General features: G+C 40.3%; 1 protein-coding gene across 3 annotated transcripts in view; it reads left to right on the top strand.

The window, feature by feature from the left end:
• LOC122658916 (target of rapamycin complex subunit LST8) overlaps positions 1–18,422 on the top strand; it is a 70,774-nt gene extending 52,352 nt beyond the window's left edge. For all 3 annotated transcript variants that reach the window (XM_043854070.1, XM_043854071.1, XM_043854072.1), the window contains 5 exons: positions 12,481–12,597; positions 16,796–16,890; positions 17,003–17,082; positions 17,199–17,258; positions 18,234–18,422. In XM_043854070.1, the coding sequence (XP_043710005.1) occupies positions 12,481–12,597; positions 16,796–16,890; positions 17,003–17,082; positions 17,199–17,258; positions 18,234–18,361 (480 nt within the window). In that variant the 3' untranslated portion in view covers positions 18,362–18,422. The remainder of the gene's footprint in view (positions 1–12,480; positions 12,598–16,795; positions 16,891–17,002; positions 17,083–17,198; positions 17,259–18,233) is intronic.
• Positions 18,423–18,896: the final 474 nt, after the last annotated feature.

The raw sequence follows: 18,896 nt of genomic DNA, 5'->3' as shown, positions 1-18,896 counted from the left end.
ATCGGTGTATACATGAAAACTGGACTGTCAACATGTCAAATATTTTGGCCACTTCAACCATATGGGCCACTGTGATGTAGAGGAGATATCAGATGAGTTCTTGAGCAGGTTCGATCAGCAGAAGTCCACCTGGACTGGTCGGAGGTATTAAGAAATATAGGGTTCTGATGTATGCATTTTTTGGCCGTTTTCGTGTGTTTCGAAGGCGAAACTGCCGCCTAAGTTTTGAAATTTGAATTTCGAACTTTTGTTTCTTCTTCTGTAAGCAAGCCTCTCTATATAAGGGGCTTTGAACTCTCTTTTGTATCCCGTTTACATTAGGAATAGAAGAAGTTTTCCGCTTTTCTCTACTTGTGGATTCAAGGTTCGTTTGTGCTAGAACGATATCTGGCCCACCTATCTTCTATTGCGTCACACTGCGTAATAGATTTTCTCTTGTGATTTGAATCACTAAAGAGCTGATGTGGCAATTCTGATAGTTGGTTAGATGCGGGACCATGTATATCACCTGTCCATTAAATTTTGAAACCAAACTCTGTTACATGGACCACCATGTGATAAGCCTGTTCTCTAACTATCAATATCTTTCACCAAAAATGCTCTGTTGATTGTGCTACATTGTCTTACATAATTCTTTTTTATTATCTTTCGTATAGGGGAAGAAAGATTTACTTATAACATTCTTTTTAAAGGGCGTACCCAGTGCATGAGGCTCCTGCCACTGCGGGGTCTAGGGAGGGTCATAATGTATACAGCCTTACCCCCGCTTTGCGGAGAGGTTGTTTCCCAACCATAGTTCTAAAACTCGTCTCGACTCGGCGAGATCTCGACGAGTTTCTCGGTTTTCTGAGAAACTAAGACGAGATGGCATACGATTCTCAAAAGTGCAATTTCTCGGCGAGATGGAACCTAATGCCAAGACACAGGCTGAGTGCAATGATGAGGTGAGAGTATGGGACTTGGTACTTTGGTAGTAAGTAAATGAATGTAATTCTAAGTAGTAAATACAAATGCCTCTAACAATGTTTGAAATTTGAAATGAAAGCAGATCCAAAACTTCGGAGAGGCTTCAGCAAGTTTCAGTCGAAAAGTTGTAGTGGAGGGTAGACAACAGTTAGACCCTAGTAAGTGGTATGACATTACATTTATGAATTATAATTTTATCCCTTTAGAATGTACATATTCTTAATATTCTATATTTGTAATGCAGCCGATTGGTAGGTGCTTTATGGTACAATTCACCCAACCTGAGGAAGATAGCAGTGAGAGTGCTCTCACAAACTTGTTCATCCTCCGGATGCAAGCGTAATTGGAGTACATTCTCATTGATCCACTCGAAGAGGCGGAACAAATTGGGTAGCAAACGACTGGAGCAGCTGGTGTATGTGCATTACAATATGAGACTATGGATGAGGTACATACGTGAAGGCGGATACCAATGATAAAGAACCCATCGAACTAGCCAACATTTCCCAGGACTCTGATGATGATGAGGATCCCCTATTCCAGTGGGTGAGGGATCGTGGTACACCAGATATGGATCAACCTAGGGGTAGGCCCAACCCCACCATTGTGTCCGTAACTGGTACAGATGTTGAGGACTATATGTCACAAGAGGGGCATGCACATTCGGAGTCACCGAGACCTTTTGAGGCTGCAATAGGAAGTGTTGCTGCTGCTGCTGATGATGATGGTGGTAGTGATGGTGATGGTGGTGATGGTGGTGGTGGTGATAGTGATAGTGATGGTGATGGTGATGGTAATGGTAATGGTGGTGATGGTGATGATCCTGCTAGTGGTGGTGGTATGCGAAGTGGTGGTTATTATGATGATCGTCATGAGGGGATGCGCGAGCGGTACCAATATGATGTGGGAACGCAGGCGGAACCTGCGCGTTACACAGGTGAGTCTCATTTTATGCATACCACACAGGATCGAGACCATGGTGGCCACGCTATGTACAAGAGAAAGAAGGGTCACAAACAATCACAGGCTCAGGATGATGACATGAGTATGAACACCATGCTTGCAAGTTTCGGAAGCATAAGTATAGATACTACTAGTGAGTGTCGTGGCATTCATCTCAGCCTCATCATGACTATGATTATGGCTAGGAGAGCACTGGTTCCGAATATAGTGGCTATGGTTAGTTTGGGCAATCAACACATGAGTTTGACAATCAAAGCATTGGGTCTGGTTTTGGGCCAATATTCCTAGTCCCAAACTAGCCATACCCGTACATGCCTCAATATGACAGTAGCAGTGGATCTCACGCCTCAAATCAACCACCTCCGCCTCTTCTATACTTTAGGATAGGGGGGTTGGAATATGTTGATGACAACACTTATATGAGTGCTGTGGCAAACTATGTGCAAAACCACAACAACACTATGGCATGAGAATTCTATGTGGACATGGTTGGGGTTGAATATATTAACATATCACATTTTATGTAACATTTGTTTAAAGATTGATGTATTGTACACTTTAACATTTTTAATGCTTATTTAAGTTGTTTTACATTAATTGAATGTTTTGATTGCTTTCTATTACTAAACTATGTGTAGAGTAGGGCATTTTAGTACGTCGTCGCCCTCGACTCCTACCAACCTATGGTCTGAAGTGAAACTCATATTTGGACTTTGTTTTTGCAAAATCTGGTAGTGCCATTGTGTTTAAATGGCCTAAAATAGGCTGAATACCAAGTTTCAGACCCAAACTAGGTCTAAAACCCAACAAGATGAGGCTTCGAGTCGGGAAAAAAAAATGCACCAACTCGGCTAGATCTTGCCAAGATCTCGACTCGACTCGGTTTTTCCAAGAACCGAGTTGGTACCGAGATCTAAGTTTTAGAACCTTGTCCCCGACTCAAATCCGTGACCACTAGGTCGCAATGGAGCAACCTTACCATTGTGCCGAGGTCTGCCCTTTGATAACATTCCTTTTCCACTACAATTATATATATTATAGTCACTAAAGTTATAATGTCAGATTTCCATTGGGGGTTTGTGAAGGATAAAAATACCCCCATAGGGGAAATTCTCATAAATCAAGTTTTCGGGTCTTGTGCGTCTGAGAACCCAGATGTTGCCTTTTTTATTCAAGTAGACTGGGTGCTCCCTAGAGATATTGTTGGTTTAATATGGTTTTGGCAATTTGTGCCCTTTGGAATAGAGTCAACTTCCTTTGGAAGGGCATGTTTCTTGCAATATTTGGTGCATTTGTGAAGAAAGAAGTGCAACACTTTTCAGTGATTTGTTGAATTTTCTTGGTGCTGTTATGGAGAAGGTCACCACTAGAGAGGCCCATTGGGCGGCAGCTAGAAGTTTGTTTCCTTGCAGCTACTGTTTTTGGAACTGCTCAGTGGCGATTAGTTTAAGTAATGAGCTTTATTTCATGATGGCTAAAATTTCTGCAATGTGGCAGTTCCATTCGTGCTCAAATTTCATGGGCCAGTGGTCCACTTGGTGAGATTCATCCAAACCCCATTTTCCCATGTGAAGATCTAAATCTCTAAAAACTGGTTGAAAATTGGTTTGGCTCAACTCATGGAAATACTAGGATAAAAGTTGATACAAAGTTGTGTTAAGGATACGGGTTACTGTCTAGATTCAATGTATGTAGAGGCTTAGGATGCTGACCGTATTTGACTCAACCCTAGCTTGGCATATCATATTTGTAATCCATAGCCCATCTATAAATAATAAAGGGTCTGTGTCTCTTCTGACAACCCAAATCATTCTCTGGTATGTCTCATCTCAACTTGGTACCAGAGTCCAATCCACTTTTGGGTTAAAAAAAAATTTTCCGCCAAAGGTTTTTTTTAATCGCCGTCGCCGAGGCTTCGGCCTCTCCTCCGTGTTTAGCATGGATGACTGAAAGTATGGTAAGGCATGTCGCCCCATGTTTAACATCATTGACCGCTAACAATGGACATCCCTGCCGCTTCACCGACGCCGCCACTACTCCCAGACCCCTGCCTGTTTCCATGTAGGGTTCTAGGTCGGCCCTCTGCTAGTCCCAACCATTGTTGGCCACCATCCCAGGCCTCCTGCCTACTGCCAGTGGCACCTCCAGACTCCCGCCTGGTTCCTCCAAGACTCCCGCCTGGTTCCTGCCCAGAAGGCCTCGTCCTTTGCGCAGCCCCCTTGGCTCCCTACTACCTTTGCTGACCCCTTAAGGCCCTCCGCCTGCCCTCTCAAGCCCTTGCTAGCTCTCGCCAAGCCTCCCGCCTTCTCTCGGCTGCCTTCTCAGGCCAACTCAGCCCTTGTGCTTGGCCCTTATGCATACTGCTGGTCATTAGATCGCCCTATTTTTTCTCCTACACTTGTTGTGCTTATTTCCTTGGCTAAATGGCAGAAGATTCTATTACTAGCCTTGGTACTGGGGGTAGGCCTTTTATCCGCCTTGGCGCTCCTCATCACCGCTCGCTTCAGCCATGACCTACCAAGTTGAATGGACTTAATTATCTTCCATGGTCACGCACATGTCTCCTTACCATCCGTGGTAACTACTTTTTGGGGTACCTCATTATTGACACCCCTATGCCTACTGAGGCCTTTTGCTATGGAAATTGGTTGGTTAATGATGCCTTGATTGTCCTTAGTGTCTTGTAAGAAGACTGATATTCCTCTCCCATACACGAACAGATGTTGCCTATGTTGTGGGATTTGTAAGCTGATTTCTACATGACCCAAAGACAGCTCATCTTGAGGCAGTATATTTCTGAGGTACTTAAAATCAGCCCAGGAAAAGCCATCATATTCTCCAACAATAGTAATATGAAGTTGGAATCCTTTACTTATACTGATTGGGCAGGCTCTGTTGATGATCATCGTTCAACCTCAGGATATTGCACATTCCTTGGAGGTAATTTGGTTACATGGTGAAGTAAGAAACAATCTGTAGTATCCAGATCAAGTGCAGAGTCTGAGTACAGAGCAATGACACAGGGTATCTGTTAACTCATCTGGTTCTAAGTATTACTTTCTGATTTTGGAGTGACTCATGGGGATAATGTAAGACTGACACCAGTCCCAAAAACCCCACAAAATACAGAATAGAACTAGGCCAGAAATTAGAAGGTTTAAGGTTTAGTCACACCAGACAACAGATGTGGACACCTCCTTCGGATCGAAGGTAGAGAGTGCTAAGGAAGAGTTGCCTTCAAAGTTCGAATCAATTCTGGTGGTCTGATGTGAGGATATCAGTGAAACACCAAAATAGAAGGTTTAAGGGAAAAAAAACCCTTCCAAAATAGGCTGTGGATGTTCCCAGCTGCAACCGAAAGTAGTACTTGGTGTGGTGACACGATTGTGATGGGTGGATTGATAAATGGAAGGATGGAATGAAAATAGAAGGTGAAAGAAAATTAAAAAAGTGTGTGAGAATGAAAGATTGAGACAGTGAGATGGGAGGAAGATGGAGATCGATTGATGATGCTGGTGGGGTGGATATGTTCTCCAAGAATCAGCCTAAGTTGATGGCTGGTGGGAGAGTTTTTTTTTTGTTTTTTTTTGATGAAAGAAAAGAGAACTTTATAAATTATGAGGGTGAAAGACAGGAGTCCACAAGAGCACAAGTATCAGTTCTAAGAGCTAGTTTACTATAACATTTTAACCAGTCACGGAAAGAAGGATCAGGATACGATCCACTATTTGCAAAAAGAGGCTCAGAACTTCCAAAGGCCAAGGAGAACAGGATGGAGTTGGAAGAAGTCCAGGTAACACCGGATCGGAACACCAAACTTCTTTCAGCTTCACACCTCTCTTAGTGGCAAGGTCCAAACCATGGAGGATTCCATTTAATTTTGGTTCCAGAGGATGTCTAGATTTAATCGGCCCTGCAGCCAACAAAAAGGGTTTGCCATGTAGCAAAATGCAAAAAGCCCAGCCCGAGTAATCTATACCTCCTATGTCTCTGGGTTCAAACCCTGCATAACAAAATAGGAGAGTCCTAAAGTAGGTAAACAAATATTATGACAAGAAGAGATAATGTTATCACTGCATAGTACAGAATCCAAATTAATTTGAGGTGGGGCCAGATGTAACTCCATCAGCCAGTGTTCAATCTTCCGCGAGAGGGGATCAGGCTTAACAGCATTAAAAATAAGATTGTTTCTAACATACCAAACAACATAACAAGTTATTATGAAAATAGAGAAGAACCAAATAAGAGAGTTCTTATCAAGCCGGCGGCTAAGGAAAGTCTAAATGCACAAATGACCGATAGAGGGGGAAGAAATGAATTCCGTCCTCAGACCCAGTGGATCAGCTGCCCAGATATGTTTAACCCAATCACAAGAGAGGAAGATATGCCAGAGGGTCTCATTACAAGTGCCACAGAGAGCACAAGTGGGATCGACCTGATTCCATTTCGAAACAAAATCCTTAACTGGAAGCCCTGCATGTAATACACGCCAGAAGAAAATTTTAAACTTAGGATGAATATTAAGCTTCCAAAAAATTTTCCACCAAGTGGTACAAGAAAAATCAATTAAAGAAGAACAGGAAAGAAAATGTGCCACTTTTTTTGTGCTGAAGTGCCCATCTTTAGTCAGAGAACACCACCAACAATCAGCAGTATTAGAGCAGGGGATGCTATAGATATTAGACACATAATTGGGGACTGTGCCTCTAAGCAACCCCTCATTCCAAGTGGTAGCATTAATGAAGAGATTAACCCTTTCCGGGTACATCCTCTGGGATTTAGAAAGTTTAAGAGTAAATTGTGGGATTGAAGGTATCCAAGGGTCAGTCCAGAAATAAGTATCGGCTCCATTTCCAATCTTCCTTAACGAGAAGGATTGAAGGGGCTTAATAATTTTGGTTATACTATTCCAAACCCAGGAACCTCTCTTCAAACGAGTACCAGGATCAAAAAGTGAAGTGTGAGGGAAATACTTAGCCTTTAAAACTTTAGCCCAAACCGAATGAGTTTCAGTCAAAAGTCTCCAGCCTAATCATAAGAGAAGAGCCTTGTTTTGTACACGAGCCAGCCGAAAGCCTAAGTTGATGGCTGGTGGGAGAGTTAATAGTTCCTCAAGTGCAGCTTCAAATCTGGAAACACAGGCAGCAAGGAGAACTTGAAATCTACAGCAGACATCCAACAGCAGCAGCAAAAGGGCAGCAACAGCAGGGTTCGAATGGTCTTCTGAACAAGGAGAAAGTCTTCACAGGGGCTGCAGTAAAAGAACTCGAACAGGGAAAGGAACAGAGGGATAGAAGGGGAGAGGGATAAAGATATTTTGGCACTCTCTGCGGGTCTCTCGACCCTTCAGTACTAGCCTGAGAAAGACTCAAATTGCTGAGCAAATATTTTCAATCTTCATTCAATAAATCGTGGGGATGGCTGAGAACAGCCTTTACATTATATAGAGGGCAAAGCTTGCTCCTCAAGAAAAAACAGAAAATAGAAACTGACTTAACAGAAAATAGAAACTAATGTCTTAGCAATAAAAATTGACTTATTTAGAAATAGTAATTTCTAAATACTAACTACTAATTTTAGGAAATAGTAACTAGCTAACTAACCCAGTGGGGACCACTTTCAATTACTAATTTGGTCCTCGCTGGTATTACAAAATCTTGCCATTGACTGGACAAGTATGCCCCCACGATTCTAGGTTTGAGAGACCCAGCAACTCCCCAACTTTAAGTTGGTTGGCCCTATGGCCCATTGGGTTGGTCCACCGATTGGTGAAGTGGACCAGCCCTTCTCCCATGTGTCCCCCTCTTGTATTGCTTGCCAAACAGCTTGGCTTCTGCATCAGGGGACCTATGCGTCTTTAGTGTGACAATAAGGCTACAATCAGTATAGCCCACAATATATTTCAACACGATAGGACCAAGCATATTGAGATTGATAGACACTATATCAAAGAAAAACTTGAAGAAGGCTTGATCTACATTCCTTTCGTCACTTCAGAGGACCAACTTGCTGATGTTTTAAGGGATTGACATCTAAGTCATTCCATCCTGTTGTGTCCAAGTTGGGCATGAAAGATATCTATGCACCAAGTCTAGGGGCGAGTGTTAAGGATACTGGTTACCTATCTAGATTCATTGTATGTAGAGGCTAAGGATGCTGACTGTATTGTGACTCAGCGCTAGCTAAGCATACCATATTTGTAATCCGTATCCCATCTATAAATAATAAAGGGCCTCTGTCTCCTCTGACAAGCCAAATCAGTCTCCGGTATTTCTCTTCTTAACTTCTTGGCCATTTGGTTAAGATGGTAATGCAATCTAAAAATCCAGATTATGGATCTCAGATGCAAGCATGCCCAAGAATCAAATCTGTGATTAGATCTGAGATAAAGGAAGCAACTGCATTGATAAGGGAAGAAATCATATTGATGAAAGGAAGAGAGGGAAAAGAGAGGATATCAATCTGCTTGGGAGGAAGAGAAGAGAAGAGAAGAGAAGAAATCAGGTATGGGATACCAATCCTGTATGCACTGCTCAACAGTACCAAAACTTTTAAAAGAGTGTCCTAGTGCACGAGGCTCTTGCTACTGCAGGGTCTGGGAGGTTGTACGCAGCATTTAAAAAAAAAAAACAACTAATTTTCTTTAATCAAACCATCTCTAATTGATGGTGGTGTATTACATATGTAAAGACCACCTAAAATTCCAAAATTGGTTAAAAAAAGGACTCTTTAAGTCTTAATCACACTCACAGACTTAATAAAGTAACTAAACTTGAAACATAACTCTATCTAGCTATTAAGTATTCTAATCTAATTCAAACACTTAACTACTAATTTTGTGTACTAACTTTATCTCCACTTCATGGGCTTGTTAATTAGGTCCATTACAATGAAACCCAAAAACATAGAAGGCACAACCTATTATAAAACTACTTAAAGGTCAATTTCAGCTCCTTAGACTGCCACCAACACCTTATGTGACTCCCAAGCCTGCACATAGACCTCCATACAAGATTAATGTCTAATGCAACTGCATCAGTTCCCCCAGTATTGAGAAAAAATCTCTCTAGTTTGTAGAACTGTAGGAATATGAACATTTTACCGGGTTTAATGTAGGGATAGGTTGATGCAGACCTATCCTAGAGGAAGGATCGATATATTGACAAAATAGTAGGTCTAAACAGTAGTTCCAGCAACACTGAAGAGGACTAAATCTCAGAATTAGAAAATCTCCAAAAACTCACAATTGTAGCAGCATCAGACCATTGGATGAACCATAATAGGAAGGCTATATGGAGTGTATTATATTGTCAAAATTTGGGCTCAGGTTGATTACAGATCTGGGAATCCAGGGGGTTGAAGATTGCTGCAATAGGGCACCACCTAGAAGAACCTCCAGGTTGTGTTTTGAATCTGCAGTCAGAACTCGATGGAATAACCTTCAATGGTTCAACCAGTAGCTTCAGCAGTATAGAACAGTACTATGGATCTCCTCAGAAACGTAATTGTTGCAGAACAATAAAATAGTAACGAAGGATTGTAGGGGAAGAAGGATAGGAGGGGGTTGGGAATAGATGGCTATCTCAGCCTTGGGCCTCTCACCCACAGGCCACAGCTATCTCAGCTGTTGAAACAATGATCTCTCTCAGATTTCAATCAAGCAAACTGCAACTTCATTGATTTAAACTATATAATATTACAACTGATGGCCCCTTTATATAGATTGGTCAGACTTCTAAAAAATAGAAAATTGAAATTTAGAAACTTAAAAGAAAAAAGGAAAGAACACAAAATTAGAAAGTTCTCAAAATAAGAAACTACTTTCCTAACTTCAACTTAATAAAACAAAGACTTACTAAAAACTAACTTGCTTGTTTGTTAAACAATCAACACAGGAAATAAAAATAAAAGCTAATAAAAATAGAAACAAATCAGCCTTCTAGAAGTTGTATCTGATCTCCCCTCCTTGGTGCCAACTTGATTTCTAAATAAGACAAATAAGAGGACAGATTTGATCTTCAACTTGAGTCGTCTAGAAGCTTTCCCACACAAGGCAGTATGGCTGTGACACTGTTCACGGGAACAGTAGCTCAGGTACTCTTCACATGAACAGTAACTTTTACTGATTTCTATTTGGTTCCTCTCTTCTTCATGGTTCGATCTACATCAGCATGCTTGTAACCCCGGCTATATTTTGAGCAAAATCTAAAATATGAAGCTTCGATGTTGCATTTGTGTCGAAATATGTTGGGAATAGCACTCTCAATATGAACACCTGTTGTTGTAGTAGTCTAGTAGAGTCTATTATTGCCTTGCCTCACCCACAATAACTGTGTTGCCTTCAGAGCGGTCTTCCTCTTGTGTCAACCCTTTTGGCTCTTCCTGTGATTGCTTGCTGGTGCTGCCTTCTTTGGGTCTGAGCATATGTCTTCAACTAGTCCTTTTAAAACAAGCGTCTGTCGTAGATGAGAAGGCTTTAGGATGCACAACTAACTATCGCGATCAAAAACGTTCTTTAATGCTTCCAACCATTTTCAACCCACCTTAATTATACACTTAGAAGAATCAAACACTTCTCAATAAGCAACATCATAATGTTGGGAAATGAAAAATTCGACGAAGACATCCTCCTCAGACTCGATGATGAACTCGTTGGTCTCTGATAACATCTACTCCACGGACCGTGAGGTGAAATTGTTGCTTTGCCCCTCATCGATGAATAAAATAGCAGTTTTCCTGTTAGGCAAATGAACCCTAATCTTGAGAATGTAAGGTTCCATGTCCAGGTTGGACTTTGATTCCAAATAATGCTATATAAAAATCAAGATTATGCATCTCAGATGCAAGTAGGCTCAATAATCAAATTTATGCTCAGATCAGATCTAAGATAAAGGAAGCAACTTTATTGTTAAGTGACGAAATCAGATCAATGGAAGGAGAGGGAAAAGAGATGAGATCGATTTGCTTGGGAGGAAGAAGAGAGAAGAAGAGAAGAAATTGGGATTTGTACGCCAACCTATAATATAACTACCCAAAGGTCAATTTCACCTCCTTGGACTACCACCAACGCCTTTGGGGCCTCCCAAGCTTGTGCATAGATCTCCTTACGGGATTAATGTCTAATGCGACTGCATCAGATGGGACTCATATTGCTTTTTTGCAATGTATCCAACCCATCCAATAGTGGGTTCCCCAAGTCCCACCATCCATTTGGGCTAGTAGTGGACTGGTGGTCAGGCATCTTGAGAGCCTTCTCATGACAGGGCTATGAGGTGGAGTTCTCCGTAAAAATTTTTCTTGTTTACCAGCAATGTTTTAGGTTTTCACTAAAAGAAAAATCAGTATCGTTGATTCAATCCTGGGTACTGAACCCTTAAATGTGGATCATTATGGGCCCATTGAACTGATAAATACCTCAGTTTAAATGAGTAGTGTCAGCTCTGTAATTTCTGAGAACCCTTGGGCCTTTGGATTAACAAACAAAATATGACGTGATGTCTTGATGGAAAAAATAGAAACCACTGGTAGTATTTAGAAATTAATGCAATTTGAGCGGAAAAACTAAGTTATTGAGGTATTTACCAAACCTTACGCTGGGGATGTAGTTATGAGTAAATAATTTTTGAACTTCAGAAAAATAAGAAAGATAAGTAGACGGTAAACAAGAACTTATAAATATTAACTGTAACTTCCCAAATCAGTTTCAAACTTGGTATATTCCAGGTCAGCGAACAATCTTTTAATTAGGATATCAAGGTGCGATTAGTAGTTGCAATAAAAAATCTAGAAACAAAGTCTCAACAATAGATTGCACTATTTTGGCTTAAAAACTGGAGATTCCTCCAGAATTTAAGAGAAATAAGACAAATAAATATCAGATATGAGATTTGGGGCCAGCCCGATCAGTATATAATCAGATATGGAGGTGTTATTCTAGCGGAAAGTTGTCTTGAAAACAGGGTACCACCCAGTTGCACAACAGGTTAGACTTCTGTCTTGAAATCTTGAAGGAACAACTAGAATAGATGAAGAAAATCGATAAGGGTAATATAGAAGAAATAGTATAACAGAAGAAAAGAAATCCAACCTGAGAATATGGGTTTAACAGAGAATGAAGAAGAGGAAGGAGCTCAGTAAGGTCGACCAACATTCAAGCCACATCAGCAACTAGAAAAACAATTCTATTCCAATAATAATCTGATTATATTGACTACTTACATGTATTTAAAGAAATTAAACCATTCATAATTGTACTCTCTTTTGGAGATAGAGTTTGAATCAAACTCAACTCCTTGACTCAACCCAACGGTGCTATCAGGAAAAACACTAATAATAAATAGCAAATGACAAAATAACCCTCCATAAAAAGAAAATCCCTAACTATGCCTATGTGTAACTGTATCATTCATGTGTGATCCCAGAAGCATGGAAACATTGCTATATGTGTTGCCAGATCAAAATCCTTCTTTTATACTGTCGCATTTACTTGATCAACTATTGTTTGAGTATGTAATAATATTTTGTTTCTCATCTAACCTGGTGTTAATTCAGGTTCCTGAAGTTGATACAGCTGTCAGGTCTCTCACCGTAATGTGGGATGGGAGCTTGGTTGTTGCTGCAAACAATCATGGAACATGTTATGTATGGCGCTTGTTGCGTGGTAACCAGGTATGTCGTCTTGTCATTCTTCAAATCACCATTTCTTTTGTTGTTTTGCTGCTTTCTTATTTTTAAAATTTTCCCTGGGTAGCCCATACTAGGCCTGAAACAAGGTAGCTCAGGCACTAACACCACCAAAGTGGACTAGAAAACACAATGAAATCGATGTACATTGAAATATGAAGAAAACATGACCAAAACACTGTTCACATGAACAGTGTCACCGGCCATATTTGCCTTGTGTGGGGATGCTTTTTAGAAGATCTTCTGGACCCATCAAGTGGAGAAAGATTCTATCCTCATGCTGTCACAGTTTAGTTTCTGTAAGTACCGGATCAAACTGAGAGGAGGGTGAATCAGTTTCCCCTTTTTTCCGTTTCCTGTAAACAACTCGGTCGCTTACAGTCTCACCTTGCACCACCAGAATATGGCCAGGTCTACCAAGACTGTAAACCCACTCTGCAAAACAAGGATTAGTCTCCAACAAAAACAGCAAGCAACGAGACAAGATTTACGTGGTTCACCTCACAGTATGTGAAGGCTACGTCCATGGAGCAATACCACTCGGGGTTTCGTATATGCCCAATACTCAACTCAAAATACAGTAAGCCGCTCCTACGGCCAGGATACCCCTTACCCTGCTTCAACCTCTCACCTCAGTGAGGGCAAGGACCTCAATCCCAATAAGATAATGGCCTTAGCCTTACAATCAATCAACCCAAATAAACAGATTCAATCACAAACCCCACGCACAACAGATTACACTCTAGGTTCTACCTAATACATTCAAGAACAGGAACTAAACCTAGAACAGAGAAGTTTGTGATCACGTTTACCTTCTCAAAGGCAAACCTCCAACAACAAGTGAGTGTTGTGAGATCTTCAATAGCACGAATCAAGCACTCGAATCCATCGCCAACACCAGATCGAAGCTCTCAGATGATCTCCTTCGCGCCTCTGCTCTCGAACCACGCTAGAACGATGGAACACTACTTCTCCATGGCTTCCTTCTTCTCTCGGGCTCTAAAAAGTGCGTTTTCGGTGACTTTAAGGGAATATATATACTTTCCAATAAATACCCCTCTGGACTGACCAACAGAAAACTGTACCCACAACCATATACTGATGACCACCGCTGCCAAACCTTGTTGCCAACAATGACAACCCTGCCACAAGCACTAACAGTTTCTATTTTCAGTTTTTTTCAGTTTTAAAAAGTATATTTTATTTCATTAAGGTAGCTTCTAATTTCAGTTTATTTCTATTTTTGTTTTTAGGAGTTTCTATTTTGATGTATGGCTGCTAGATTTATAGAAAGTTTTTATTTTGGTTGTAAGCTACTTGGTAGCAAACACTTTCTATTTTGGGCTCAGCCTTCGAGTCTATATAATGTAAGGCTGATTCTGGCCCAGCCCACATTTTGAAGACCCTATCACAAAACTAACCCAAACAAGACTGGTTCTTAGTTAAGACCAACTCAAGTCCAAGAACACTAGACCAAAACAGAACCAGTCTAAGATTAGCCTTGCTATTAGAGAATCTCGACAATGTCTCTTGATATACCCTAGTGGATGATGATGTGACACCCACTTTCTTGAAGACAGATGAAGACTCTTGAAGATAGCATCAAGACTCCTCAAAACATTAATCAAGGCACCTTGATACAAGAATCAATACGTTGTACTTATGCTTGGAACAACCAACAAGAAAGTGGAGAAGAAGCTTTAGAGTTTTCCTAAATAAATATGTAATTTCAACCCTTGAAACTCAATGTAATTCAACGGCTGAGATGTCGTAGGAACTTTTAGGTTTTCTTTTCCTTTGCCTATAAAAGACCTACTTAACTTATTTGTAATGGAGCTTGAGTTTTGAATGGAAATTGCTTTGAGCATGTGTTAAGAACCATGATGAGTTCTTCTTTGTGAACCTTGAAGAGTTCAACCAAGAACCCTTGAAGAAGTTTCTTTCCTTCCTAGAAGAGTAGGAGTTTTGTTCTTCACCTACATCCTAGAAGAGTTGTAGGCCACCATTAGAGTTTATTTGCATCCTAGAAGAGAAGTAAGTCACTCTACCTTTCACTCCATCCAAGTTACTTTCATGTCCTTGCAATTGTTGTTACTTGTAAAACAATTTCAGATAAGCTACACTGAGAATCAGAGAAATCCTTCTTCATCAAAGTTGGGACCCTTTCTCCTATCTCAAATCTCCATTTTGAATCACCCCAAACTGAGTTGTGAGTTGAGATTTATCACCATTTTACTGATAGAGTGCGAATCTATCCAGATTAGCGTGTTTGTAGTTGAGTTGTGCTCACTCTCCCGATCCTTTGTTCAAGTAGCCTAGGTAAGGGTTGCATTAAAGGCCCTAAGAGGCCTCCAACGATTGAAGATTGAAGAAAATAGAGAGCTATGGCTTGAAGCTGTGATAGGCAGTGGCTGTGGGATGCAACAACAATGAGGGGCCGGGGGTCTCAGTCCCCTATCCCCCTTGCATATCCCCTTCTTCTTCCATACCATTTTATGTTCTTTCATATGCAAAAGAAAAAGAGATAAAAAATTCAGTTATTCAATTTTGTTCTTCCTTATTTTATTGATCCTTCTGCAATCGATCTCCCACTGGTTTTTCCCCTAGTTCGAGGTCGAGTTTGCATTAGAAATCCCAAGTGGTGACGCAGAACTAGGGCATAGAAAACATCAATTAGTCTGTCGCCCAGAAGATAACTTCCTTCAGGTAGCAATTTTCCAAATTAATTTATGTCATAAGCCACCATATCAAGTTAAGGTCTTCCCGAGGCGAGGTACCAAAAGAATCCTCAAGTCAAGTGCCAATAAGGTTCATTTTAGCCTTTTTAGGTCTTTTGAGTATAGTGTCCTTAAGTGTCTAATGTGAGAATCACCTTACATAGGATTTGCATGATAATACATATATAAGATAGAATCCTAAGTCTAGAGATGTTTTCTGGTGGTCCTTGATGAGTAATAATCTCCCTCTGAAGCTCTTCATCCACAGAACATCTCCAATTTGCTTGATCTTACACAAGGCACATGATTTTAGTTGAGTTGTCAGCCTTTGATGGAAGGCCAAGGTACTTGACCAGCCATTTGCTATTGCATACACACCATGCTGCATACTTATAAGTAAACTGGATAAGGTTAGATATACCAAGATAAGCAAACCCCTTTACACACTGTAGTTATCACCAAAAACCAACTAAGTAATTCCTGACTGGACTCAAACCTGATCTGAAAGGGAAAAGAAAAACAAAACGAGTATTCAAACTCCTCCAATCGACCAGCTATTGGAGTGTGTCCTAAACTGACTAGGACTCTGACATAAGCGAATGAGGATTGGTAATGACAGAACCTATTCCACCCTGAACGGTGCTAACTAATGGCGACCAGAAAATAAAAATAGAGCTGACTAATTAACCCCACTATAGAACAGAACTGGAATTCCTAGTAAGGTCAGGAATCTAGAACCACAGGCTTTATTTCAGCCTCTTCTTCCTCTTGGTACTTAGCTTCTGTATCATAGGGAGTAACCAGAACTAGAGGAAGGTGATGAACTCGGAATATCGGCCAGCAGGAAAGCCTTCACTAATCACTATTCACACACATGCTCAGCACAGCAGTAAACTTTTAAAGAGCACTCAAATTTTATTACTCAAAACTCAGGTCGATGGGGGGGGGGGGGGAGGAGATTATTACATATAAATAGACTTTTGAAATTTCGAACTTGATTCTCATAAGGACTCCTAGTCACTTAATTTAAATAACTAATCAGCCTCAAAACAAATCTCTTTCTAACCTGCCACCAGCTTCTAAAGTATCCCAAACTTACTTGAAGTCGTATTTTTAATGCTAAACAAATCACCAAACTAGTACCTAATGGCAGCTCCTGTGGACCCATTTAAAACTAATTCCTGATTAGAAAAACTTCATTCAATACCCAGACTGCCCCCTGTAGTGACACCAAGACCTTTTGGGCCTCATAACTCTTGGTTTGGTTCAAATGGCCAGTCTCCTTTTGTTCTAAAACTATTAAAAAAGACGATATTATCCCCACCCCCTTTTTTTTTTTTTGGAGTTACAATAGAAATGCATATCTAATGCTGACATATACCTGAAGTTACTACTTAGGCCTAAATCAACTCTTTGGTACTAACTTTATCTTTTGTCACCAAATTGCATAATTTGATGTTCTTCAGACAATGACCAACTTTGAACCACTTCATAAGTTGCAAGCACACAATGGCTATATCCTGAAGTGTTTACTGTCACCCGAGTTCTGTGAACCTCACAGGTATAATTCCTTACTGTCTTTGTTCTTTCTTTTGCTTGCATGAAAGGTAACTTTTAGGGTTATTGTTGAAGTCAAATCTTACATCTATATCCACTGGAATTGTTTCTTCTAGATATCTGGCCACTGCATCATCTGACCATACTGTCAAGATATGGAATGTTGATGGTTTCACCTTAGAGAAAACCCTAATTGGTATTTTCTTGGATCTGTAATGCCACCATATCTCTCTGAATAACCATCTGTTCTATTACTAGTATTTTCTGTACTGACCTTGTTATTATTTGGTATTTCCCATTTTGTATTCCCAGGACATCAGCGCTGGGTTTGGGACTGTGTGTTCTCTGTAGATGGTGCCTATTTAATAACAGGTAGTTCCACCAATTTCAATTTATTCGTTTTTTTGGGTAGCTCTCTGATTTAATTTTTGTGGTCCTTTGTTCTCACATCACTTATATCCCCGGGCATTAGTTGACATCTCAAATTTTCATTCCAGTTAAACCCTTTCTCATTGGCTACTTTCAAGGATGTTAAATTTGTTAAACACTTGTGTCATTCCCCTAAATCCTTTGAAATTACACTGTTTTTCAGAGTACAATTATTTGGAATTCTTCTCTTTCAGTTACAGAAATGATATTATTTATTTATTTTTTGTTTATTGTAGTGGGGAATTGAAGTGAAACAAAACTATGTGAGGGATATAACCAAAGAATGCAAATGGGGAAATAGAGAGTATGTATTTCCTAGTGGTGGTAATTGGTGGTCTCCCCCCTCCCTCTCTCTCTCTCTCTCTTCAACCCAGCTTAGGTAACCCACCTATTAGATAGCCGAAGCCAAAAACCTACATGATCAGATGATTTTAACCATCTAATTTGTAAATTTAGTTTTTTTGGAGTTTTTACATGCTTGGATGGGAATGTTTCTTGATAGTTCAAAAGAAATGCTGAAGTCTATGACGATCATATGCCCAAGCTGGTGGATGGGTTGTTCTACCAAAATAATACTCTGGTCACCTTAAATTTGAGCTTTCCCCAATTCCATCTGCATTTGACTAACCAATTGTGAGCCTTTAAGCCTCAGCATCTTGTTTTATCTCAATTACCCCTCCCTCCCCCCCCCCCCCCTCATAGCATCTTCTAATACCACTGTATGACTTTGGTCAATGGCATATGGGGAAGCCATTAGTGTACCAAGGTCATCACTGACATATTGTACCCAATTTAATTATTGGCCCAGCTTCCTGTTGAGCTTGCCAAAGTCTGGCCAAATATGATCTGATTGTATTCGTTGTGGTCTCCTAACTCCAGCATCCTATATGTTGTCTCAAATTTTCCCTACTGTTGCAGCATCCTCTGATACAACAGCAAGACTTTGGACTATGGCAACTGGGGAAGCCATAAGAGTATACCAAGGGCATCACAAGGCAACTGTTTGCTGTGCACTTCATGATGGTGCGGAATCATCTCCATCTTGAATCTGTACCAATGATAAATGTCATACACAATACATAAGATGTTGAATGGTGTTTCTTGTCATGCTTGAATTCAAATGCAAATCATCAGTGTAGTAGAATGTTTATGTTACACCCTGTTTTTTTTCTTTTTTGCTTTGTTTTTTTTGTTGGAGCTTCCATCTTGCTTGGTTGTGTTTATACAACTGACCATCTAGAATAACATAAAACCTTTGTTCGTCCCATCGTCGTTGCTTTCTGTACTTTTTTTGCTGGTCTTTGTGGTTTCTGTACTTTGTTAAATCAAGCAAATCGTAACATCATTGTTGCCTTCCAATGTTTTGATTTTGGTAATTTTCACACTAGAGATGTGGTTGCCCATAGTTGAGATGATCATATTATATCCAAGCAATTTCAACCATGCTTTGTCAGTTTGACCAGTTTGGAGCAAGTAGGGATGGCAAAAGAGATGAATTAAATGGTAACCTGTTGCACATTATTGAGGTGAATATGGAGTCGGCTTTGGCCAGTTTAGGGTGGTGGATTTAGATATGGTTAA

Source organism: Telopea speciosissima, chromosome 4 (genome assembly GCF_018873765.1).
Source record: "Telopea speciosissima isolate NSW1024214 ecotype Mountain lineage chromosome 4, Tspe_v1, whole genome shotgun sequence".
Taxonomy (NCBI): domain Eukaryota; kingdom Viridiplantae; phylum Streptophyta; class Magnoliopsida; order Proteales; family Proteaceae; genus Telopea; species Telopea speciosissima.
This window is presented reverse-complemented; position numbering and strand designations above follow the sequence as displayed.